Here is a 27,110-nt window from a genome sequence, read left to right on the forward strand (position 1 = left end):
GTAGTTTTTCCACTTTCTGCTATACAACTTATCCGACAAACACTAGAAGAAAAGAAAAAACAGATAATGAGATCAACTGCTATCGTTCTTAAAGGGACAGTTCAGATTTTTTTGAAGTGGGGTTGTTATCTATAGCTAATCTATTGTTCATTTTGTAATAAAAACACCAAATTTGGTACATATATAGTGTTGGAGCCATATTGAACACTTAAATATAATTAGAAAATATGTAAACTTGTTTTAAGTTAATTATGGTATTTTTATTTGTAAAAGAAACTAAAAGGAACTTAAAGACACTTATTTTATTTGTATTTGGATGGTGATGTAGAATGGCAGCTGGATATTTAATTTTTGTGAATGAAGTTTTGGAAGTTTTGGAGGGTTAAAATATTTACCTGATCATTCAAATAATAATGTAGTTTTTCCACTTTCTGCTATACAACTTATCTGACAAACACTAGAAGAAAAAAACAAACAGATTGGGAACTGATGAGACCAACTGCTATAGTTCTGTATGTGACTTAAAGGGACAGTTCAGATTTTTTATTGAAGTGGGGTTGTTATCTCTAGCTAACTTATAGTTCATTTTGTAATAAAAGCACCAAATTTGGTACATATATAGTGTTGGAGCTATACTGAACACTTAAATATAATTTGAAAATATGTAAACTTGTTTTAAGTTAATGATGTTATTTTTTATTTGTAAAAGAAATTATTTTTAAGGAAAGGAACAAAATAGGGAGCCAACCTAGTTTTAAACTTCTAAAGGAACTTAAAGACAGGCAGCTGGATATTTAATTTTTGTGAATGAAGTTTTGGAAGTTTTGGAGGGTTCCGACAATGAAGTGGCTAATCCTTTTTGTCCTTTTAGCCAGCTCAGGTTGGGTTGCACAGTTTTCTGACTGCACTCACACACTAGAAAACACATTTAGAAACACTTAGAAACCACATTCGCATTAAGTGAAAACGTTTTATTTTGTTTTGAAAATAAGGAAAGTCAACCGGAGTTCTGTTCAATAAATATCAGAAGTGGATTAGCGTCTCTGCGCGTGCTTATTAAAATGTGTGTCGGCACCTTTGCAACCTAACCTGAGCTGCTAAAAGGACAAAAAGGATTAGCCACTTCATTGGCTCCCCGTCGGGGAATCGAACCCCGGTCTTCCGCTTGACAGGTGGAGATACTTGGCTACTATAATAAAGACTGGATATTGGGCCCTCACATATTTGCATTCTGATGACCATGGCGGCCAGCTGTTACAAGAGTGAAAATATGTTTTTGACAATGTAAAACAATAACAAATGAAAGAAAATGCAACAAATGGGGAGATGACGTAGTGACGAAGTTGACGTAATACGGCGCAAAGTGAGCCTATTTTAAAGAATGGCTGCCACGGCAACCAGGGTCTGAGTTTGTGATGGCCCAATATCCAGTTTTGTTCCCAATATATTTATCAACACATCAGCCACATTTGGTGCTTTTATGACAAAATGAACAGTTGGTATGATATATTAAGCTATGTAGGAGACACTTCACCATGGTCAGTGTATTACTAGTAGTCTATGGCAGTTTAGAGAAGCAGGCAGAGTATCAGCACAACAATCTCAGAAAAGTTCTGCTGTGGATGGAGGAAGCAGCAAAATGTAATAGTTGTGTTTCCATCAGGGGGAAGAGTGTCCGCTGGGAAAGTCTCAGGCCACGCCCTCTCTAAAGTCTCAGGCCACGCCCTCTCTAATGTCTCAGGCCACGCCCTCTCTAATGTCTCAGGCCACGCCCTCTCTAATGTCTCAGGCCACGCCCTCTCTAATGTCTCAGGCCACGCCCTCTCTAATTCGACCGTGACGTCACATACGCGACGGATTTAACACGGGAGACGCAACTGTGGCCGCCGTCGCTAACTATGCACAAAGTACGCCGCTGAACATAAACAAACCAGCATGGCTAATTATGCACAGTGTCACAGCTGATCATAAACAAACCAGCACGGCTGTTGGTGAATTAACCGGCATCACTAACTGTGCACAGTGTCTGGTGCTTGTTGTAAACAAACAGAGATCGCTAAGTGAACACCTCCTGCAGCAGCAGCACATACACACTGTACTGCTACAGAGCTAGCTGTTAGCCTGTTAGCACATACACACTGTACTGCTACAGAGCTAACTGTTAGCCTGTAAGCACATACACACTGTACTGCTACAGAGCTAACTGTTAGCCTGTTAGCACATACACACTGTACTGCTACAGAGCTAACTGTTAGCCTGTTAGCACATACACACTGTACTGCTACAGAGCTAACTGTTAGCCTGTAAGCACATACACACTGTACTGCTACAGAGCTAACTGTTAGCCTGTTAGCACATACACACTGTACTGCTACAGAGCTAACTGTTAGCCTGTGCTGCTGTGCTACTGTGCACCTCGTTCCTGATGTCAGCTTTTATATTTTGTTTTCAGTGAATACAAATTTTCAAATTGATTTAAAGTGTTTAACAACTCTATTACAAGATTTGTGTATTTTCAGTCTTAATATTATAAAGAAATGTTATACTTCAGTCTTAATATAATTTTATCTCACTTTTTTACTTCATCACTATCTAGATAATAATTTCCCTTTCAAATAAACTTATAATTTCTAGTATTTTTACGTTTAAATTAGTACATATATCCAAAGCGGATACCGTGGGAAGTGCAATTACTGATTGGCCTATTTTATTTCATAGACTATTTTTATTGAAGATATTTTTATATTTAAATGTGCACTTTATGGAGCTTTGATTTAAAAAAATAAAGAAGGTTCTCCTGTTGTTATACAGTATTTATGTTCACTTAAATAAACGGTTTCAATAAAACTACTTGTGACATGTCATATTTGACTTTGACTGAACATTTGCTCTCACTTTGCGATAAAAATATCAGGATAAATATTGTATATCGATATTCAGCCTAAATATATCGTGATATGACTTTTGGCCCTAGTGGAGTCTGGTGGTTTTTAAGATAACTGCTTCTGTTCCCTGCTGGAAATGGCTGTCTGACAGCAACATAAAGCTGTGGAAATATTCTAAATATATTGCACACTTAAACTGATATTGATTTTTGCATGTGGCCAAAATTCATTTTGCAGCATTAAATAGCTTAACTTCTCTGCTGGAGGTGCCAACTGCCATCTGCCGTCGGTAATACACTGAATATAGAGAAGTAAATCAGACAACTTACTTTAAAAAAAAAATCGAAACTCTCCCTTTACTGGAAAAAAATAACTCATTGTAACGGTCTGAACCAGTGTGTGCATACTGTTGCACTGATAATCAACTGTTTCTATCAACAGAAGCATTGTTCCCTCATCAGGAAATGTTGTAAATTCATCATGTGAGAGGGAAAAATTTAACTACCGGTACATCAAATTATAGAATGACAACTTGTTTTGAAGTCCCAAATTTCTGCACATACTGTGTCAAACTTCATGACATCTTGTGTGCACACTGCAAAAAAAGGAGGTGTGTCTAAAAACCAGATAAAAACACTGAATCTGAGGGGAATTATCTTGCTGCATGGACAGATAATTTACCTTGACAAGATTTCTCGATTTAAGATTGTTAATTCTAGAAATGAGCATGTTGAAAGCTTAAAATAAGAAATTAACTCTTAAAAGATAAACTATCCAACACTTTGGAAAAAATCTTGTTAAGAACCAAATCATTTGCAGACCAGATTGTGCATAATATCAAAAAATACGGTTTGGTTCTGTTTATAATGGCCAAAATAACACATTTTGAAATTCTTCTTCGTGTGGGCAGTGTTTTAGAGAGCAAAGCTGGAAAAAAGATTGGCTAAGATGTAAAAAAAAAGAAAAAGAAAAATTCAATAAGTGAATCTGCCTGCGAGGACATGAATTAATGTTTCCACATTTAAAAGGGTAGCAGCCTCCAAAGTTTGGACACACAAACAAAGTGTATCCATGTCTTACAGTACTTACAAATACTTCTTCTAGCCTTCATTTCTTGACAGTACACTGTGTAATAATTCACTTTTGTGCCTTGTCTGGTTTGTTTAAATAAAAATAAAAATGATATCCAAACATCCTGGGGTCCACTACGCTGTGACCGTAAATCTGACTTTAAATTTAAATTAAACTTTTATTTTGCTAATGTGGTTTTTAAGGAGATCGTTTGATCATGCACTGTCACAGATTATACTGCTATAAGGATTTTTGAACTCTACAACACATCCGCTCTGTACAGTTAAATGACTTTGATATTATTTTTGCTCTAAAAAGCGACGCTTTTCAATCTGGGCGTCAGCAGCTTCACGCACACAGTTTGGCTGCTAGTTGTGAGTGTTGTTGTCCTAAAACACTGTATATAGAATTAATTTATCCTATATAGAAGATTCCATACATATTCTGTGGGAATGTTAAAAATAAAACCCAAGTTGTTTTGTCTCTATGTGCCTCTCAAGCTTTTCTACTGTCTGATTTTTCTTTGTAAGCCACAGGAAGAGGAGGAGAAGCAGAAGCGGTGCCAGTCGGTCTCTTGGAGACGCCGTCCCTCCTCCAGGCTCACGTCCCCCAACACGGCCTGGACGGGTACGTGGGGAGCTCGAGGCTGACTCGTCTGCAGTAGGCACTTTTTCAAGTTTCAGTCACAGGGCTTCCTTCTCTCCACGCTGTGAGAGACCACGGAGCCCCTGGAGAGGAGATCTGAACACTATCTCCACTCATCAAACCCTCTAGATTGCTCGCTTGCTTTCCAAGTAAAGGGAAATGTTGCTGACATGTTTGAACACATTTCTAGTCAGGCTTGTTTTGGTCTATAACAGCCAGCCATCCTGTTCACAACGTCATGTTATGAATTGGGATTTTTGGTCGCCCCTGTTTTCTTGGATACTCACACACACGTGCACAGAAACCCTTCTCTTCTTCTTTTTTTCTTTTCTTTTTTTTTACCTCACATTAATGGCGTAGCATCACTTAGTGACTATCGAGGTCCCACAGGTTCTGAATGGCAACTTGAATTGGAATTATCCCCTCGTATGAGAAAAGTCTCCTCTTCTTCCCTGGAATGGCACGATCACAGAACTCCAGAACAACAACCCCGGTCCTCTAGAGGGCAGTATCATAGACTTCCTGCTGCAGGATGGGGGCGGGGCCCGGGCAGGGGAGCAGGTTGGAGGGGAACGCAGGGGGGTGTGGGTGGTCCCACACGGGGTCTTTTAAGGACGGGGGTATGGAGGGTAAAGGCGGGCCTGAGACTAGAGGGCTCTGGCCTCTGAGCTGCTCCCGGACCTCCTGCTCCAGACTGGGAGGCACGATGAGCTGGTCCTCGGGGTCCTGCTGTGCCGGGGCAGTGAAGTAGCCAGATTTCTTTTTGGGAGCCTCCAGGGCCACCTCGATGAGGTTGTGGCTGTCCTCGGGGGCCACCACGGAGCCGTTGGACAGTTTCTTCCCGAACAAACTGGACGTGGACGGAGACTTCTTGAGGTCTGCGATCTCCCTCCCACACACCGCCAGCAGGCAGCCGTTAGTGGCCGACACCACCACGCTGTTCTGTCGGCGCATCTTCCCGTTGGGATAGTCGGAGCCTCGCTTATCAAGGTCCAAGTCTTTGGGGCTCTCGGGGGCCCCTGATCGTAGCTGGAAAGCACAGCAGTGAATGTCTACCTCCACCTCTAGCTTGCTGCCGTTGGAGATGACCCCCTCCAGCGGAGCTTCGTCGTCGCTGTCCAGGCCGTTGTCGGAGTGGTTGCTGGAGAACGTGGCGGAAGAAGGTTGCCGCTGGAACAACCCCGGGTGGGTTACCGCCCCGACGGAGCCCGGCACCATGATGCCACACAGCGTGGTAGCAGGGTGCAGGCTGCAGCGTCTCTCCGGCCGGGCCGCGGGGGCGGAGGACGGGTGCTCGTCCGAAGCGGTGGACCCCGCCTCGCTGCCCACCTCCGAGGCCGACGTCTCGCTGTTGAACTCGGAGACCACGCCGCTGCTGGAGGAGAGGGTTACCGGTGGTGGGTCGGTGGGGCCGGGCGTCACGGTAACAGGCACAGGGACGGGGGTGGGAGGGGGCCCCCGCGGCTCGGCCGTGGAGACGGGGGGCTCACAGGTGCAGCTGTCCTCTCCGATGTTCAGGGACACCACCGCAGCCTCCAGGTTGTCCTTGCAGCCGTAACTCTGGGCGAGAGAACACAGCTTCTTGGCGGCGGCGCGGGGATCCCGCACGGCCTGGACGGTGCACACGGCCTCCTGGTAGGAGACGCGCTCAAACAGCGATCTGTTCCCCAGGATCAGGAACTCGTCCTGGGAGCAGAGCGGCTCGGTGTGCACCCAGGGCTTGGGAAGCACCCAGGGGGAGAGATAAGAGCAGCCCAGCAGGCGAGAGCAGCACGTCACCCCGCTCACCTTGTTATCCTGGAAAACACAAGAACATTAGAATTAAAGATGAGTGTTTAACCCTTTGATGCACATACAAACATATAAACACCTTCTAATGCACAACAAGGGTCAAAAATGACCCACATTAATTTCCCATGTTATTTCATGCTGGCTGTGTTGTTGTTTTTTTATTGCTTTTTTTTAACAGATCATTATATCCATTTTTCCTTTCATACTTTATGAAGAAAAATAGTTTTTGTATTATTGCATCAAGTTTACACACATGGATCAATAATGACCTTGTGCATTAGAAGCGTAGTGATACAAAAAGTGATTCACTAAATTAACAGTTTGAGTTTATGTTTAACTATGTTTGTCTTATTTTGAAGGTTTAACTTTAAAAGAGTTGTTAGAACCACCAGATTACATTGGAAAATCACATATTTTATCATTTGAGACTTATTAGAGCCACCAAATAATAATTTCCATTGGAAAAACACCAATTTAACAAAATAGGATAGTTAATATTTGTGTCTTCTTTGTCAGGTTTTAAACTGGTGATTGGTGACCTTGTGCATTAGAAGCGTAGTGATAAAAAAAAAAAGGTTTTTATTCAAAAAGTAAGAAAGGAAAACAAAAAATAGGATGGATGATGATCAAAAACAAGTTATTTGAGGAAAACCTGTAATACTGTTGTTTTTACGGTAAAAAAGCCGCAGCTGTGGTTGCCAGAACTTTACCGTAATAAAAAACCTTTTTAATATTACAGTAAAAAGATATTGGCACTGTTGATTTCACGTTTAAGATTGCCATTTTATTCCATTTTTTTACTGTATGAATAAAAAGTTTTTCCATCAAAAGAAACGCTGTTCTGCCATATGATTGACAAGAAATTACTTTATAAATGAAAACGCTTGAATTAAAGATTTTACCATTACATATTACAGTATATTTTGTTAGAGATATGGTGTTTAGTACATTTAACAGTGAGAAAAAGTATTTTTACAAAAAATAAATGTAAAAATGACAGTGATGCTTGTATATATATTACATTAAATACATATTACAGTGTATTTTACAGTGGAGTAATGTATTTTTAAAAAAAACACAACTGTAAAAAATACTGTTTTGGCTGATATATACATTTACGGTGTTTCATTGTTATTGAAACTGAATTAACTCATTTATCATTTGATGATCTTTTACCGCGTGGTTTAGCAGTTTTTCACCCTAAAATCTACAGACATTTTTTACAGTGTACTTATAATATAGTGTCTGTTACCTCTGTAATAATGGCTTTACTGAGTTTAACTCTCTCCATCTCCTCAGTGCAGTTCTCTAGGCTGTAAACCTTGGAGAGAGGAACAGGCCGGCCGTCCCGACACAACACGGCCTGGCAGGTTCCCACGTTGGCCACGGTGAGGCTGAAGGAGCCTCCTGGATCTGAAGGCTCGTGGTGAATATAGCACAGCAAGGCAGAAGCACCCAGTTTCTGGCCAGCCATCCCCAGTTTCCTGTCCAATACAAAAACAAACAAAGCTACTGAGAAACTCTTTAACTCACTGCAGAAAGAACACAATTACATGATTATATGCATGTACAAAAAGACACTAAAATGTAACTAGAACATCTCTAAAGATGTCTAAAACTAGTCAGTTAGTGTCTAAAACTCGTCAGTTAGTGTCTACAACTAGTCAGTTAGTGTCTAAAACTCATCAGTTAGCGTCTAAAACTCATCAGTTGGTGTCAAACTCGTCAGTTGGTGTCTAAAACTCATCAGTTGGTGTCTAAAACTCGTCAGTTGGTGTCAAACTCGTCAGTTGGTGTCTAAAACTCATCAGTTGGTGTCTAAAACTCGTCAGTTGGTGTCTTAAACTCGTCAGTTATTGTCTAAAACTCGTCAGTTGGTGTCTTAAGCTCGTCAGTTAGTGTCTAAAACTCGTCAGTTGGTGTCTTAAACTAGTCAGTTAGTGTCTAAAACTCGTCAATTATTGTCTAAAACTCGTCAATTAGTGTCTAAAACTCGTCAGTTAGTGTCTAAAACTTATCAGTTAATGTCTAAAACTCGTCAGTGTCTAAAACTTATCAGTTAGTGTCTAAAACTCATCAGTTAGTGTCTAAAACTCGTCAGTTAGTGTCTAAAACTCATCAGTGTCTAAAACGTATCAGTTAGTGTCTAAAACTCATCAGTTAGTGTCTAAAACTCGTCAGTTAGTGTCTAAAACTCATCAGTGTCTAAAACTTATCAGTTAGTGTCTAAAACTCGTCAGTGTCTAAAACTAGTCAGTTAGTGTCTAAAACTCATCAGTTAGTGTCTAAAACTCGTCAATTATTGTCTAAAACTCGTCAATTAGTGTCTAAAACTCGTCAGTTAGTGTCTAAAACTCATCAGTGTCTAAAACTTATCAGTTAATGTCTAAAACTCGTCAGTGTCTAAAACTTATCATTTAGTGTCTAAAACTCATCAGTTAGTGTCTAAAACTCGTCAGTTAGTGTCTAAAACTCATCAGTGTCTAAAACTTATCAGTTAGTGTCTAAAACTCGTCAGTTAGTGTCTAAAACTCATCAGTGTCTAAAACTTATCAGTTAGTGTCTAAAACTCGTCAGTGTCTAAAACTTATCAGTTAGTGTCTAAAACTCATCAGTGTCTAAAACTTATCAGTTAGTGTCTAAAACTCGTCAGTGTCTAAAACTTATCAGTTAGTGTCTAAAACTCATCAGTTAGTGTCTAAAACTCATCAGTTAGTGTTTAAAACTCATCAGTTGGTGTCTAAAACTCGTCAATTAGTGTCTAAAACTCGTCAGTTAGTGTCTAAAACTCGTCAGTTAGTGTCTAAAACTCATCAGTGTCTAAAACTTATCAGTTAGTGTCTAAAACTCATCAGTTAGTGTCTAAAACTCGTCAGTTAGTGTCTAAAACTCATCAGTGTCTAAAACTTATCAGTTAGTGTCTAAAACTCGTCAGTGTCTAAAACTAGTCAGTTAGTGTCTAAAACTCATCAGTTGGTGTCTAAAACTCATCAGTTAGTGTCTAAAACTTATCAGTTAGTGTCTAAAACTCGTCAGTGTCTAAAACTCGTCAGTTAGTGTCTAAAACTCATCAGTGTCTAAAACTTATCAGTTAGTGTCTAAAACTCGTCAGTGTCTAAAACTAGTCAGTTAGTGTCTAAAACTCATCAGTTGGTGTCTAAAACTCATCAGTTAGTGTCTAAAACTTATCAGTTAGTGTCTAAAACTCGTCAGTGTCTAAAACTCGTCAGTTAGTGTCTAAAACTCATCAGTTAGTGTCTAAAACTTATCAGTTAGTGTCTAAAACTCGTCAGTGTCTAAAACTCGTCAGTTAGTGTCTAAAACTCGTCAGTTAGTGTCTAAAACTCGTCAATTAGTGTCTAAAACTCTGGTATCTGCGGCAGTTTACAAATTTATTTTTTGACAAGTTTTTCTCTCCCTCTGCACTCTAGCGATGATGTCATCCACTCTAGCCTCTCCATAGGGTAACATTGGGGGGATTTTTTGGTGTGTTTTTGCCGAATAATTTGAAAACCATTTGCTGAAACCCTTAGAAAAGTCACAGCACACTTGTCATGGCCGAGCCAGTCGATTTGATTTTAGTGTAATGTTCGACCAAAACTCTGGGAGGAGTAGTCGACCGGAAAAAAACACAGAAGAAACAGAAGAATAAAATCTAGGATTAAGCCCGGTGGATAGTATATAGTGTGCTCTTTCAAGCACACTCAATAAATAAGTCTTACCTGTGTGAGGTGAGAAAAGTGTTGCACATATACACATTGTCAATACTGGAATGCTGCAGTTCTTCGCACAACACATCTCCCATGGTGCACTGCAGCAGCCGAGGCACTTCCTCATTGCGGTCTCCGTCGAAGATGCCGTAACATGCTTCCACGCCGTCACCGAACCGGTCTACAGCCAGCACGGACACACACAACCTGCCAAAACAATAGACCCACATTAACCCTGTGGGCTCTGAGCCTATTTTGGCCGTTTTTGAATACTTTTGATGTTGCCCTTCATGTACCACATAAAAAATGTTTACTATATAGTTTAGACGGATTTCAGAATAAAGGCCTCCTATAAGAAGTGAGGAGCATTTATGGGTACAAGTCGGGAACCGGCCTACCTTACATATCTCAAGGGTGCTGAGTCCAAAAAAAATGGTTCCCAAACGAAATTCTGAGTTTTTGACCTTCTAATTTGTATCAAATGGCCACCAAATTGGCCATCTTGCACAGTGATTGGACCATTTCCCCTTAGTTTTTTTGTAAGTAGGCAATCAAAGATGAGGAAATTAAGTTTCTAGATCTATAGTCTAGGGTCAGAGCAAGGATATAGTGGAGGCTCAGTGTCTTTTTTATGTATATATATATGCAAAATACCAACTGGAACATTTAAAAGTGATATTGATTGAATATTTATGTCGGCCTTAAAAAAATGACACAAATGATGCTTAATTTCACCTTAAAAGTTGGTATTTTGCATATATATATACATAAAAAAAGACACTGAACCTCCTTAATTTCCTCATCTTTGATTGCCTACTTACAAAAAAAATAGGGGAAAATGGTCCAACGACCAACAGCCGCCATTTTGATATGCAAATGAGAAGTCAAAAACTCAAAATTTCGCTTGGGAACCATTATTTTTGGATTCGTCACCCTTGAAATAAGTAAAGTAGGCCAGTTCCCGACTTGTACCCATAAATGCTCCTCACTATCACTTTTTGGACTATTCCGTCTAGACTAATACCCATATTTGGTATCCATTTTTTCTTCACCTACATGATCTGACAGTTATTTTTTCACTTTAACCTACTTTATCAACATATTGAGCGCAAAAATACCCAAAAATCATGAAATCCGAGTTGAAAAATTATACTATTTACTAAATAGAAAATACACAAATGTGCTCAATGAACTTGAAAATGTAAACATAGGATACAAATATGAACATATAAAAAGTTAAAATTTAAATATATTAAAACTATATCCAAAAAAGTCCCATAAAAACGTGTATTTTTAGTGGGGTTTTTTCCTTGTTAGCTGCAACTCTTCAAAACAAACTATCTGCAAAATGACACAGAGCTACACCAACGCTGAAATATTTCTGTACTATCAAATTAAAACTATCATATCTTTGGTTTTACATGAGCTAGGAATGTCAAACAAAAACTGGGAGAAAGTTTCTAGTCTGTACTTTGGAGTGAAGTTGATAGCAGCGCTCCATGTGACCTCGTTTTTTTGTTAAACGTGACGTGATCTGATCAGGACGCCACCATCAGAGACCCCAGAGGGTTAACATTGTTACAGCTGTTTCTCCAATAGAATTATTAGGCTCTATGGCACCAGCTTCTCTGTAAAAAGGTCCATTGACTGCCCTGACGCCAGCCAAGGCGCCTGCCAATGATTCATATATGGACTCAGTGGGAGACACCTGCTCCGAGCTTCTGCAGCAGCATCCAAACCACAGATGACAGAACATCCAGAGCGCCAAAACAAGATTGATTGTGTGCTTGACAGGAGAGGACACATGGTTGGACCGGCCACTTCACGCAGACTCCACAGACACTAAATGAATAATCAAGTCGTTTTTCTTTTTTTAGAATGGTCTACTTTTTTGTCCACAATTATTGCTGTCAAAAGGAGGTTCAACCAGTTATGCACTCTATGGAGTTTTGGGCTATTTTGTCCATTTTTGAATCCTTTCCATCCTGCCTGTATTCACCGCTTAAAACATGTTTAAATGCCATGTTGGTATATTTTTCACCTATATGATCTAATAATAATTGTTTTTCATTCTGACAACATTTAGGACCAAAAAGAAACAAAGAAAAACCAACATAAATGTGATCTTGTGATTGTTGATTTTTATTCTAGTTGGACTGTAACAATTACGTAACAATTTTGGTAATTTTGTGTATTTTTTAGGCATTTTGTGTCTTTTTTGGTCATGTTGTGTCTCTTTTTAGTCATTTTGTGTCTTTTTTTGGTCATTTTGTGTCTCTTTTACTCCTTTAGTCCAACATAAAATGTGATTTTGAATCTTTTTTTTAAACTTTCAAAACACTATCATGCTCAATAAAGAATTTTAAATGTTGCAAATGTGAACAAAGTCTGGATTATTTGGAGCTTTGGGACACTCCAGAGGGTTGAACCCAAGAGTTCACTCACTTTTTCCACCAGCACCATGAATGTTGTTCAATAAAGACATGAAATATTGTAAATGTTCGTGTAGTACCAGATTAAGCACATTGTGTTTGTCTTTACTTGGGACTTAGAAGCAGATCAGATCATATTTAATGACAAATTAATGCAGAAATCTAGGTCATTTCAAAGAGTTCACATACTTTTTCTCACCACTGTTTATACTACCTTGATGTTTAGGGCTGTTTTTATATTATGCCTTCCTATGAAATATTTGAAGCATTTAACACATTCGGATTCTTTGTGTAATTGTTATCAGCAAACAATATATTTCCTATGGCGGAATAAAATGTAATCAATTCTTTCCAAATCTGTAAAGTATGGACCTCTGTTTTCTTATTTCTTTCTAGTGTTTTATAATGACCCTCAAGAGAGGAAAAGATACTTTGCTTTTTGGCATTTTGAAAAATAGCCAACTCTGTGGAGAATTTAATTTTCCTTTTACAAGTAGTGGAAATCCATTCTTAGATTTCATTTCTCACTTTTGCACAGAGGGAATGAACTTCACATACCTATCAGAGGAATAAAGATAACACTTTTTCTCTTTAGTGTAGTATATTCTTGGCAGCCTTTTGTATTACATCAGCCATAAAAAAATGTGTTAAACATTTCTTCCATAATCAAGGGCCTGAGACTTCATTTCATTTACTTGTATGATGATTTGGATGGATACTGCCTACAGTTAAGGAAAAGTCATTTTTTTATTTTCACAAAATAACAAATAAAAGACACAGAAACACAAAGCAGTATGTTGTGAGAGCATATTATAAAACGATGTATGCATTTAATCCAATAGAGTGTGTTATTAATAAGGCAAAAAGCATCAAAGATCATTGTTGACTTATGGTGAGCTAAATGAGTGTGTGTCTGTAACCTGAGATACAGAGATCAATCACTTTAATGAGCAGACTGAAGACTGAAGTAATGTCAGAGTAAAGTCAGATAAAATCTGGATATGTGTTTGTTTGAAACTTGTTTTTGAAGGTTACAATAATTAAAAGTGTGATTATTCTTAAAGAAACTCTCATCTAGTATTAGGAACAAAACACAGGAAGTCTTAGTGCCCATATAAGGTAACATGGAAGGTAAAAATTAAGGTGTTTCCACCACAGCCAAATACCTGGAAAGAGGCAGGTGTCACTCACGAAAGCCCCTAATCTGAATATGAGCCGTCCTAGCGGTCTTTTGACGGGACTTTTTTCGTTCCTGTTGAAGAGCAGGGCCGTTTTTCTCCCCTGAAAACAGCCTGGTTGCTGATTGGATAGAACGCTAAGCAGGGTGTGACACGCGCCATTTGTAAAAGCCGGAGAAGCAGTGTTGCCAACTTAGCGACTTTGTTGCTATATTTAGCCACTTTTCAGACCCCCTTAGCGACTCTTTTTCAAAAAAGCGACTGGCGACAAATCCAGCGACTTTTTCAGGTGTTATTGGAGACTTTTGGAGACTCGTTCTTACTCTTCTTAACGAGCTGCGGGGGCCGGCGGCTCGTTAAGAAGAGTAAGAACGAGTCAAATCGGCACAGTCCTCCTGCAGCAGTCTCTCCAAGCTGCAGAGCCAGAGGGGATGTTAACCCCTTAGCGTCCAGTCTGCAAATTGCTAATAGGCTAACAGTTAGCTCTGTAGCAGTACAGTGTGCATGTGTAACAGGCTAACAGTTAGCTCTGTAGCAGTACAGTGTGTATGTGCTAATAGGCTAACAATTAGCTCTGTAGCAGTACAGTGTGTATGTGACAGCAGAGTGAGCGACATTAGAGAGGGCGTGGCCTGAGACTTTAGAGAGGGCGTGGCCTGAGACTTTAGAGAGGGCGTGGCCTGAGACATTAGAGAGGGCGTGGCCTGAGACTTTAGAGAGGGCGTGGCCTGAGACATTAGAGAGGGCGTGGCCTGAGACTTTAGAGAGGGCGTGGCCTGAGACATTAGAGAGGGCGTGGCCTGAGACTTTAGAGAGGGCGTGGCCTGAGACTTTAGAGAGGGCGTGGCCTGAGACTTTCCCGGTGGCCACTCTTCCCCATAAAGGAAACACGGCTAATTCTGATACCAACAGAAATTTCAGTCCTCCACACATGAAAACAAGCAAAATGAGCCTCACCTAATGGGTGTAAACCATATCTCATGTTTACAAGGATCATATTGGTAAAGGGGGGCAAAAAAGGGAAGATTGTATGACATATAAAGTGATGTTTTATCGCTGTTTATTCAGTCTCCCGTGGGTTCAATCAGGGAACTCACTGAGTTTTGATCTCTTGACCTATGCAAGAATAAAAAAATTTTTAGTTCTGGGAAGATTTTGGTGTTTATGCTGTTGGCCAGTTGGGAGGCTCTCTGCCCCATGGTTATAATAGTTTTGTATTTTTCAACAGTTTTAATGAGTTTTCAGAGTGAGTTTGCTAGTTTTAATTAGTTTCCATTTTTTGGAAAATGTGTTTTTTTTCTGTAATGGGGTATTTGTTGGGTGCCAGATTCAAAAAAGTCACAATAAATGTTTCCTTTATTTCCTTTGTCTGGTTCATCTCAGCCCCAATACGTTTATTAAGTCGAAAAACCAAGGACATTTTCACTATAATTTTAGTTAGTTTTAGTTAGTTTTGTAACCACAAAATACAGTTATTTCGTTATTTTTTTTTAATAACCTTGCTCTGCCTGTCTTCATTTTCCACTACAAGTACTCACTTGTTTCTTTGGCCGCTCATCTCAGAGTAGCCGTGGTTCCAGGGGGTGGAGGCACTCTGTGAGTCACCGGTTGTCGTGGTGGATTTCTGGTCTAATTTCAAGGTGGTGATGTGACTAAAAAAGGAGAAGAAATACAGCAGAAAGAATTAAAGGAGAAGGTATACATATATTTCCTCTTACCAAGTATTTTCTTCTTCTATCTAGCAATAGTATCTTAATTATCTTGTTTTGAGTATAATTTACCTACTGACCATAGCTTTATGTGCTTATTTTAAGAACATGTGTCTTTTTGTAACAAAAATGAGTGAATAACCTCTTCACAGGGATTTCAGTCTTGTGTAAAGACTTGTTTTTAGGATTGACATTGTGAGCTTTTTTTTAAATGTTTTTCAATCTATTCAACTGTTGAATATGGTGAGTTTTTACCTAAAATATTGGCTCCAATTGAGAGTTTTAGTTGCATGTAGTTTAAATGATATTTCAAAAGCATTTTCTACCACCAGTATCTACCCACAGATACTGAAATGAGAAAAAAAACGTGTTTGTTTCAAGTATTACTGGATTATTTTAACGTTACTACAGTTAAGCTTTTCAAGCCACAATTGCTTAAAATAAGTATTTTGGATTTATTTTAAGACATCATTGGTTTTTCCAGTGCCAAGATATTTTTACTTACTTAAAGAATTCTTACAAAGAAAAATGTACTTACTGCACTGACAGATACTTGTTTCAAGCATGTATTTACTTTATTCTAGTTATTTATTTCTCATTTTTTGTCAGTTGGTTTATCTTATTGTTTAAATACTTGTTTTTAGGATTGACATTGTGAGCTTTTTCATGCTTTTCAATCTATTCAACTGTTGAATATGGTGAGTTTTTACCTAAAATATTGGCTCCAGTTGAGAGTTTTAGTTGCATGTAGTTTAAATGATATTTCAAAAGCATTTTCTACCACCAGTATCTACCCACAGATACTGAAATTAGGAAAAAAAACATGCTCGTTTCAAGTATTTCTGGCTTATTTTAATGTTACTACAGTTGAGCTTTTCAAGCCACAATTGCTTGAAATAAGTATATTTGGATTTATTTTAAGACATTGTTTTTCCAGTGCCGAGATATTTTTACTTACTTAAAGAATTCTTACAAAGAAAAATGTACTTACTGCACTGACAGATACTTGCTTCAAGCATGTATTTAATTTATTCTAGTTATTTATTTCTCATTTTTTGTCAGTTGGTTTATCTTATTGTTTAAAGACTTGCTTTTAGGATTGACATTGTGAGCTTTTTCATGCTTTTCAATCTATTCAACTGTTGAATATGATGAGTTTTTACCTAAAATATTGGCTCCAGTTGAGAGTTTTAGTTACATGTAGTTTAAATGCTATTTCAAAAGTATTTTCTACCACCAGTTTATACCCACAGATACTGAAATTAGAAAAAAAAACATGTTTGATTCAAGTATTTCTGGCTTATTTTAACGTTACTACAGTTAAGCTTTTCAAGCTTTCCTTGGGAGAATTCAAAGGAATCCTGAAGGACAGAGAATAGATAGAATAGAGATAGTTCTCTTGGTCAAGAGTTTATTTATTTCATTTTTAACTGTACTCATTTCAATCTTCATATAGTCTTGTCCCTGATCTTGTATGTGCTTTAATTGATGTTGAATGTGGTGTATGAGAATTGTGGTTGATTGTTCTTATTGTATCATGGTGCTGCCTTCTTGGCCAGGTCATTCTTGAAAAAGAGATTTTAATCTCAATGAATTTTACCTGGTTAAATAAAGGATATTGATTGATTGAAGCCACAATTGCTTGAAATAAGTATTTTGGATTTATTTTAAGACATCATTGGTTTTTCATTTTTTCCATTTCCTCGATGTTTTTACTTAAAGAATTCTTACAAAGAAAAATGTACTTACTGCACTGACAGATACTTGTTTCAAGCATGTATTTACTTTATTCTAGTTATCTATTTCTCATTTTTTGTCAGTTGGTTTATCTTATTGTTTAAATACTTGTTTTTAGGATTGACATTGTGAGCTTCTTCATGCTTTTCAATCTATTCAACTGTTGAATATGGTGAGTTTTTACCTAAAATATTGGCTCCAATTAAGAGTTTTAGTTACATGTAGTTTAAATGTTATTTCAAAAGCATTTTTCTACCGCCAGTTTCTACCCACAGATACTGAAATGAGAAAAAAAACGTGTTTGTTTCAAGTATTACTGGATTATTTTAATGTTACTACAGTTGAGCTTTTCAAGCCACAATTGCTTGAAATAAGTATTTTTGGATTTATTTTAAGACATCATTGGTTTTTCCAGTTCCTAGATGTTTTTACTAACTTAAATAATTCTTACAAAGAATAATTTACTTATTGCACTGGCAGATCATTTTACTTGTTTTAAGCATGTATTTGCTTGATTCTAGTTATTTCTAATTTTTTGTCAGTTGGTTTTTGCAGTGTTTATGCTTGACAAATTTCAGTTTGCTACCTATGATCATTTTGAAGCAGTCTGTGTTTGATGCCTCACCTGAAGAGGTTGAGGGTTTTGTGTTCTAGCATCAGGCTGCTGTTTCCTGTCAGGTCGAGCTCCTGCAGAGTGGCAGGCAGCGAGTCGGGCAGCTGGATCTCCGTCAGCTCATTACAGCTCAGATCTACAAGCTACAAACGTATAAAACACGCATGAGCTGACATTAATCATTAATCACACAGCGGGCAGCCAAATAAAAGCAGAAGCAGTCTGACCTTGATCTCGGGCAGGTTGAGGATCTCTGGGAAGACAGTGATGTGGTTGGAGTGAGCGATGAGCGTGTGAAGCCTCTTACAGCTGGACACGGTGGACGGGATCGTCTTCAGCTTGTTGCCACTTAGATTCAGCTCCTCCAGCATCTCCAGTTTACTCAGCTTACTGAAGACACAAACAGCACAGTGAGAAAAAAAATCCTGTGAGCTAAACAAAACACAAAATATCAACAAGTCAAGTCAAAATGTATTTATAGACGCTTAAAAACAACCTCCACCAAAGTGCTTTACAGTTATTAAAATACAATAAAATCATATACAAACATAGACCTGATAGAGATATAGAGACCTGCACAGAGGTTTGGTCATTCATTTTTAGCGGCAAATATATTTGTACATCGTCCGCATAGCAATGAAATGAGACGTTATACTTTTGAAATATGGATCCCAATGGCAACAAGTAAATAGAAAAGAGGAGGGGGCCCAAAATAGAACCCTGAGGCACCCCACAGCTCAAGGAAATTACCCAAAAATAATAAATAAATAAAAACGACAAAAAAGACAAAAGGACAAAAAATACAAAGGACAAAAAAATGCAAAAAAATGACTCAAGGCACAAAATGACCCCAAAAATTCATAAAATGACTAAAAAAGACACAAATTGACAAAAAAGACACAAAAAAATACCAAACAAGATGTAAAATGAAATAAGTTGTAAAATTACCAAAAATAACTCAAAATGGACAAAGACACAAATTTACCGAAAGAAACGTGATCTGACCAAGAAAATTACCAAAAAATAATAAAAAACAGACACAAAATGACTCCAAACATTTTTAAAATTACCAAAAAAGACAAAAATAACAAAAATGACGTGAAAGGACCAAATAAATACAAAAAAATTATTCAAGGCACAAAATGACCGCAAAAATTCATAAAATGACTAAAAAAAGACACAAATTGGCAAAAAAAAAGACAAAAAATACCAAACAAAATGTAAAATAAAATAAATTGTAAAACTAAAAAAAAGACATAAAAACAACAAAAAAGACGTGAAAGGACCAAAAAAAAAAAAAACAATACTGCCTCCTAACAAAACAATGAAAAGACAACAACAATAGTTGCAGTATTGGTGGTATTATAACAATTTAAAGTATATGTGTGCAAGCTACTTATAATGTACAGAATATAGGAAATATAGAGTAAGTTTAGTAGCTCAAAATGGTTTTAATAACTCAAAATGACCAAAAACAGCTCCGGGGGAAAACAACAGTGATTGACCTGCAGCCCTTCAGTAACCCACCTGGCAGGGAAGGAGAGCAGCTGGTTGTAGGCGATGTGGAGAACCCGAAGGTTCTGGTGTCCAACCAGCAGAGCACCACAGTTCTCGTTCAGGTTGTTCCTGGTCAGGTAGAGCTCCTGCAGCGTGCTGAGGCTCTCCTCCGACGGGCTGCTGGGAGGAATGCTCTCCAGGGCGTTGGCCGACACGTTTAAGTATTTTAGGCTGTTGGGGAGGACACATAAAAAAACAATACTTTTGTTTAAAACAGAGTACGCAGATATTCACCCTGTCAATTATCGTACAACAATGGTTGCATTGAAGGACTCTATAATACCCATAATCTCCAAAGCTAAAGTTAGAAGTTTGAGTTGCCTGAGGTGTCATATTAATGGGGGGATCATTTCAGAAAGTCATACATTGTATAGATTCATTACACATAGAGTGAAATATTTCAAGCCTGTTTTTGTTGTTCTGGTTTAGAGATAATGAAAACACAAAACTCAGTGTCTCAGAAAATGATTAAAAAAATAAAAAAAAAACCTGCATCAGTATGATTTCAATCAATGTTTGAATAAATCCAATAGAACATGAGATGTTTATATTAAACTGTTTCAGTGCTGATGAATACTGGGCTGATGATGATGACTTTATTCATTTTTATTAATAAAGAATATTTTTACCACTGTTCTTGGACGCAATTTTGAGCTAAGCAAAACACAAAATAAATATATATAGCAATGAAATGAGACGTTATACTTTTGAAATTTGGATCCCAACGGCAACATGTAAAAAGAGAAGAGGAGGGGGCCCAAAATAGAACCCTGAGGCACTCCACAGCTCAAGGAAATTTCCCAAAAATAATCAAAAGACACAAAATGACCCCAAAAATGTGTGAAATTAACAAAAAAGTCACAAAATTAACAAAAAACATAAAAACAACGAAAAATGTGAAAGGACAAAAAAAATACTAAAAAAAAAAGATACAAATTGACCAAAAAAGATTTAAAAAAAATACCAAACAAGATGTAAAATAAAATAAATTGTAAAATTACCAAAAATAACTCAAAATGGACAAAGACACAAAATGACCAAAAAAAGAGCCATAAAATTACCCCAAAAGACATAAAAATGGACAAAAAAGAGACACAAATTTGGACTTATAACTTTTTTTTCAAAATGCTTAATTTTGCTGTGGCAAACCAAGGTCAATAGAGTTATTATTGTTATTATTTTGTTATTATAGTGATTGGTCAGATGCCATGGTGTCACTATCTAAGATAGATCTCCTGATTTTTGCAGATTGGTTTGGGAGAAATCCACGTACAGAGATCGGGGGGCGGGGGGGGGGACCATTTGTATTTCCACAGAAGTTACTGTATATGGTTCTTTGCCCCATTAAGGGTTCATAAAATGACAAAAAAAAAGACACAAATTGACCAAAAAAAGACAAAAAAAAAAAAAATACCAAACAAGATGTAAAATAAAAGAAATTGTAAAATTACCAAAAATAACTCAAAATGGACAAAGACACAAAATGACCAAAAAAAGAAGAGCCATAAAATTACCCAAAAAAAAAAACATATAAATTGACAAAAAGTGAAACAAATTGACCAAAAAAAGATGTAAAAATACTAAAAAAAGACGTAATCTGACCAAGAAAATGACCCAAAAATAATCAAAAAAGGCAAAAAATTACCCCCCAAAAAATGTGTAAAATAATCAAAAAAGACACAAAATGACCCCAAAAATGTATTTAAAAATTCTTATGGTTCTTTGCCCCATTAAGGGTTAAAGAAACCAGCCTCGATACGCGCTTCATAAAAGACTTCCCGGATTTCTCGACACACGCTCCGAAGCCTCGGCTCACTCCGTCCATCACTAGTTTAAATACTTAATGTTTCCTGAGTCTGCATCCTACAACTTACACCACTCTGGTCCCGCTTCCTAACAAAAACAATGAAAAAAACAAACAAAAAAACAATAGTTGCACATCAGACAAGCCTCCTCACTGTCCATTTTTAAAAGTCATCTTAAAACCTATTTTTATTCCTTGGCTTTTAACCACGCATGAGACTCTGCTCTTGTTTTTAGTGTTTTATGGTTTGCTTTAATTTATTGTTTTTTAAATTGTCTTTTAAAAAGCAATGAATCTATTTATTTTAGTGTTTATTTCCTGTTTTATTTATTTTATTGTCTCTTGTTCTGTTTGTTTATGTACAGCACTTTGTTGCGTCTGTTGTTGTTTTAAAGTGCTTTACAAATAAAGTTGCGTTGAGTTGAGTATTGGTGGTATTATAACAATTTAAAATATGTGTGTGCAAGCTACTTATAATGTACAGAATACAGGAAATATAGAGTAAGTTTAGAGCAGGATGAATGTTAATAGCTGAGCAGTTGGTTTAAGGTTATTTATTCTCATTTCCATTCTAGTTATCATTGCACCAGAGAGGATCCTTGTCAAACAGAGCTGTGTGGAGCATTGATTTACATATTGTTGAAGCTGCTCTGAGAGGAGGGACATCCAGTAATTTGAGCTCCACTGGTTCTGCTGTAATTGATGTTCTTATCACATAGTGAGCCGTAATAAAGGCCTGTCCTTCTGACACACCAGGGAGTGAACCTTGTCACACTGTTGTTTTAAAACAGATTAAGACATTATTAAAGTCCACTGATATCCATAAACATTACAAAGACTGCTGACACCTCACTGGCCTTTTGGATCTCTGTATGAATGAGTGAAAAGTGTTACTACAACCTAGTTTCTCTAAGCCAGCTATTCTCAACCTTGGGGTCGGGACCCCAATTGGGGTCGCGAGATGATTTCTGGGGGTCGCCAAATCATTTTGGAAGTCAGCTCTGTCTCCACTGTGTTAAAGTGTTCATGTGTTAATGTGTTTTAGTCTTTTTGGTCATTTAATGTCATTTCTTTGGTAATGTTGTGTCTTTTTTTGTGTCTTTTTTTGATCATTTTGTGTCTTTTTTGGGCATTTTGTGGTCAATTTGTGTCTTTTTTTGTCAATTTGTGTCTTTTTTGATCATTCTGTGGTCAATTTGTGTCTTTTTTGTGTCTTTTTTGATCATTCTATGGTCAATTTGTGTCTTTTTTGGTAATTTTGTGTCTTTTTTTGGTCATTTTGTGTCTTCTTTGGTCATTTTGTGTCTTTTTTATCATTTTGTGGTCAATTTGTGTCTTTTTTGGTCATTTTGTGTCTTTTTTTGATCATTTTGTGGTCAATTTGTGTCTTTTTTGGTCATTTTGTTTCCTTTTTTGGTCATTTTGTGTCTTTTTTTGATCATTTTGTGGTCAATTTGTGTATTTTTTGGTCATTTTGTTTCATTTTTGTATGATCTGAACTGTGCGTGTGAGATTGTGTTCAGTGAGCGGGGGTCGCGGACAACATGCATGTTAAATTGGGGGTCACGACTCAAAAAGGTTGAGAACTACTGCTCTAAGCCATCTATCTATCTATCTATCTATCTATCTATCTATCTATCTATCTATCTATCTATCTATCTATCTATCTATCTATCTAACTATCTATCTATCTATCTATCTATCTATCTGTCTATCTATCTATCTATCTATCTATCTATCTATCTATCTATCTATCTATCTATCTATCTATCTATCTATCTATCTATCTATCTATCTGTCTCCTCCATTAGTCCTGAGTGGAGCTGCCTTCCCTTGTAGCTCTCAGACAACATATCAGGAAACCCATCAAGCACGAAGCGGTCGCTGCCATTACGTCTGCATTAGAGACAGTAAAGTACATTAGGGCGTTTGAGCTGCTAATGGGTGTTAAGTGATTTACCACACAGGAAATAGGAGGGCAAATTAAGCTCCAGTTACGTTTTGGAATGCTGCACTGATCTTGACCACAATCCCTACCTGCAGATTTACAGTGATCCTGATCCGTCTGTCCCACTTTCTACCAAAAAAGACGTGATCTGACCAAGGAAATTACCCCAAAACAATCAAAAAAGACTCCAAAAATGTGTAAAATTACCAACAAAGACATAAAATTACCAAAAAAGACATAAAAATAACAAAAAAGACGTGAAAGGACCAAAAAAAGTACTAAAAAATTACTCAAGGCACAAAATGACCTAAAAAATTCATAAAATGACAAAAAAAGACACAAATTGACCAAAAAAAGACAAAAGAAATACCAAACAAGATGTAAAATAAAATAAATTGTAAAATTACCAAAAATAACTCAATGGCAACATGTAAATAGAAAAGAGGAGGGGGCCCAAAATAGAACCCTAGGGTACCCCACAGCTCAAGGAAATTACCCAAAAATAATCAAAAAAGACACAAAATGACCCCAAAAATGTGAAAAAAAAAACCCCCAAAAAAGACACACAATTACCAAAAAACACATGAAAATAACAAAAAAGATGTGAAAGGATAAAAAAAAAGACAAAACAATTACTCAAGGCACAAAATGACCCCAAAAATTCATAAAATGACTAAAAAAAGACACAATTTGACAAAAAAAAAGACAAAAAAAAAAAAAAAAACAAGATGTAAAATAAAATAAATTGTAAATTTACCAAAAATAACTCAAAATGGACAAAGACACATAATGACCAAAAAAAGAAGAGCCATAATATTACCAAAAAAGACATAAAATGGACAAAAAAAGCGATACAAATTGACCAAAAAAAGACGTAAAAATACCAAAAAAAGACGTAATCTGAGCCCAAAAATTTATATAAAAAAAAAAGTAGGACTTAAGAACAAATTTTTTCTTAAGAACGGTTCATGAATGAGGCCCATTGTCTTCATGGCATAACTATTTATATTTATATTTATATTTAGTATAGTTTTATTTTATATAACTATACTAACTTCATATACAAGCTTCTTTTTATTTATGCTAATATGTTGTTTGTTGTTTACACAACAGTTCATTTAAAAATATTTAAATAAAACATATTGTGGTCCAGGCATGGAGTGGAAAAGTAACTTATGAGTTAAAATCATTTGCTGTCTTCATGCAACCTGAGCTTCATCACCACAACGAGCTGCGATGCTTTAAAATCACTGCAGGTGAACGGGTCAAAGCAGAGGAAGCAGCTGCTGCAGGACTCAAGTAACGGCATTAATAGTGTTGAGAAGAGAATGAAGGAGAGACTCACTTTAAGGCCTTGTAGAAGAGGCTGTCGGGGAGCTCGGCTAGCTTGTTGTGCTGCAGGTCCAGGGCTTCCAGAGGGATGTGGTCCAGCAGGTCAGGCACTCTCTGCAGACGGTTGTTCCCCGCCAGCAGTTTTCTCAGACTCAAGCTGTTGAGCAGCCTGTCGGAGGCCGGAAGAGACACGAGAGAGCCAGATCAGGGCAGAAAGAAAAGAAACACACCAACAAGGGGTTGTGTGAAATGGCAATTCATGCTAACTAATCCACCAATGACCTTTTCTGCTCGGCTGCCTGAACAGAGCAGCAGAGCATCTTTTTATTCTCTCCTGAAACATCACAGAAGTCATGAGTGGATAGAGGAATATTATCTCATTTGCGAGAGCTTTCCTGATGTCTCATTTAAATGCAAATGCCTGTGTTGAGAGCTGGCAGTGAGTGATGGTAACTCTGAGCCCAGCACTAGAGGAAGGACATATTTTATACAGTTTCAACCAAAAGACAGAGATAGAGGCTCACAAAAAGAGAGTGATATCTGTGCCTTGTTCTTTCCACCACGATCATAATAATGTTTAACCCTGTGGAGGCTCCAAAAGCTCCAAATAATCCAGACTTGTTGCCTCCATCAGACTAGAAAACAAAGCAGCGTGGAGCCCTACTGTAAATTTACCTCTAAAGTTCTGGCTGTAAACTCCATGAGGCCAGTTTCAGTTTGATGATGATATACCAAGTAAAACTGGAGACAAGCTCAAATAGATTTAGTATCAAATGATAGAACTGGATGGAACCCTCTTATATGGTAGATTTGACACCTTTGTTCACATTTGACACATTTAAAATTCTTTTTTTGAGTGTTTTGAAAGTAAAAAAAATGATTCAAAATCACATTTTATGTTGGACTAAAGGACTAAAAAAGACACAAAATGACCAAAAAGGACACAAAATGACCAAAAAAAAGACACAAAATGACCAAAAAAGACACAAAATGACCAAAAGAAGACACAAAATAACCAAAAAAAGACACAAAATGACTGAAAAAAAGACACAAAATAACCAAAAAAAGACACAAAATGACTAAAAAAAGACACAAAATAACTAAAAAAAAGACACAAAATGACAAAAAAATAGACACAAAATGACTAAAAAAAGACACAAAATAACCAAATAAAGACACAAAATGACAAAAAAAAGACACAGAATAACCAAAAAAAGACACAAAATGACCAAAAAAATACATAAAAATAACTAAAAAAAAGACACAAAATGACAAAAAAAAGGCATAAAATGACCAAAAAAAGACACAAACTAACCAAAAAAAGACACAAAATTACCAAAAAGACACAAAATTACAAAAAAAGACACAAAATTACCAAAAAATACACAAAATTACTAAAAAATCCACAAAATGACCAAAATTGTGACGCTAAACACACAAATAGAGTCCCACTAGAATAAAAACCAGAGTTGATGACAGGATCACACACAATCACAAGATCACATTTATGTTGGTTTTTCTTTGTTTCTTTTTGGTTCTAAATGTTGATCCAGTAATTCAGAATAAAAAAATCAATTATTATTATCAGGTCATATAGGTGAAAAAATATACCAACATGTCATTTAAACATGTTTAAAGACTCCATAGAATTAAGATGAACATTATGAAAAGCAGTTTGGAAAGAGAGCGAGCAGTCAAAAAGCACGACCATGTGTAATGTGACACCTGATCTTCTAACCCTTCTGTTTATTATAAAAGGCTGAATAAATTCAAATTATGCGACATGAAAGATAAAAGTTTGAGCAGAAAAGGTTGAGGATTAGTGACAGAATAAGGTCAGTAACCTGGAAGGAAGCTCAGACAGCAGGTTGTGCGTGACGTCCAGCATCTCAATTTTTCTGCAGTCACACACCCAGTCGGGAAGATACTCCAAAAGGTTCCTGTCTCAACACACACACACACACACACACACACACACAGTCACACACAGAGGAAGACACACACACAAACACTCAAACTGAGCAGAGTTGGCATTTTGCTTTTAATAGCACAGACGGATGATTCTCATGAAGCCAGTCTAAGTTCTGTCTGTGAAGATTATAAGGACATACTTTATTAAACTAAATATATTTCACTTTTATATGAAGGAACATAATGCCATAATGAGGCACAATTCATTGTTTTGTATTAAAATAATGTTTTTTTTATATTTTTTTATATATTTTTGATTCACAAATTCATTACCGTAATGCATCCAGCTAAATCTGTCATGGTTTCCCCCACACTTATATACAATATAATAATAATAATAATAATACTAATATTTAATAAACTTTATAAAAATAAATATACATTTGTTTAAAAATGGTTAGTTTAACAGAAAAATAATACTTTTTATATTTTTAAACATATTTTTTAAATAATATTTTTTTATATTTTTAAACATAATTTTTAAATAATATTTTTAAAATATTTTTAGACATCTTTTTTACATATTTTTTTATATTTTATACATAAAAAAATGTTTTTATATTTTTAAACATATTTTTTCAATTATATTTTTTTAAATATTTTTGATTCACAAATTCATTACCATAATGCGTCCAGATAAGAATGTCATGCTTTCCCCACACTTATATACAATAAATGTTAAATAAACTTTAAAAATATATATATATATACATTTGTTTACAAAATG

General features: G+C 36.7%; 1 protein-coding gene across 1 annotated transcript in view; it reads right to left on the reverse strand.

Annotated features, from left to right (window-relative positions):
- Window positions 1-3,319: 3,319 nt before the first annotated feature.
- phlpp2 (PH domain and leucine rich repeat protein phosphatase 2) overlaps window positions 3,320-27,110 on the reverse strand; it is a 92,051-nt gene continuing 68,260 nt past the window's right edge. The window contains exons 10-18 of the mRNA XM_059358984.1: window positions 26,257-26,352; window positions 24,426-24,581; window positions 19,299-19,499; window positions 17,999-18,161; window positions 17,784-17,914; window positions 15,251-15,364; window positions 10,115-10,309; window positions 7,645-7,876; window positions 3,320-6,398 (exon numbers count right to left, since the gene is read on the reverse strand). Coding sequence (XP_059214967.1) covers window positions 5,100-6,398; window positions 7,645-7,876; window positions 10,115-10,309; window positions 15,251-15,364; window positions 17,784-17,914; window positions 17,999-18,161; window positions 19,299-19,499; window positions 24,426-24,581; window positions 26,257-26,352 — 2,587 coding nt within the window. The 3' untranslated portion in view covers window positions 3,320-5,099. The remainder of the gene's footprint in view (window positions 6,399-7,644; window positions 7,877-10,114; window positions 10,310-15,250; window positions 15,365-17,783; window positions 17,915-17,998; window positions 18,162-19,298; window positions 19,500-24,425; window positions 24,582-26,256; window positions 26,353-27,110) is intronic.

Source organism: Centropristis striata, chromosome 2 (assembly GCF_030273125.1).
Source record: "Centropristis striata isolate RG_2023a ecotype Rhode Island chromosome 2, C.striata_1.0, whole genome shotgun sequence".
In the NCBI taxonomy this organism is placed as follows: domain Eukaryota; kingdom Metazoa; phylum Chordata; class Actinopteri; order Perciformes; family Serranidae; genus Centropristis; species Centropristis striata.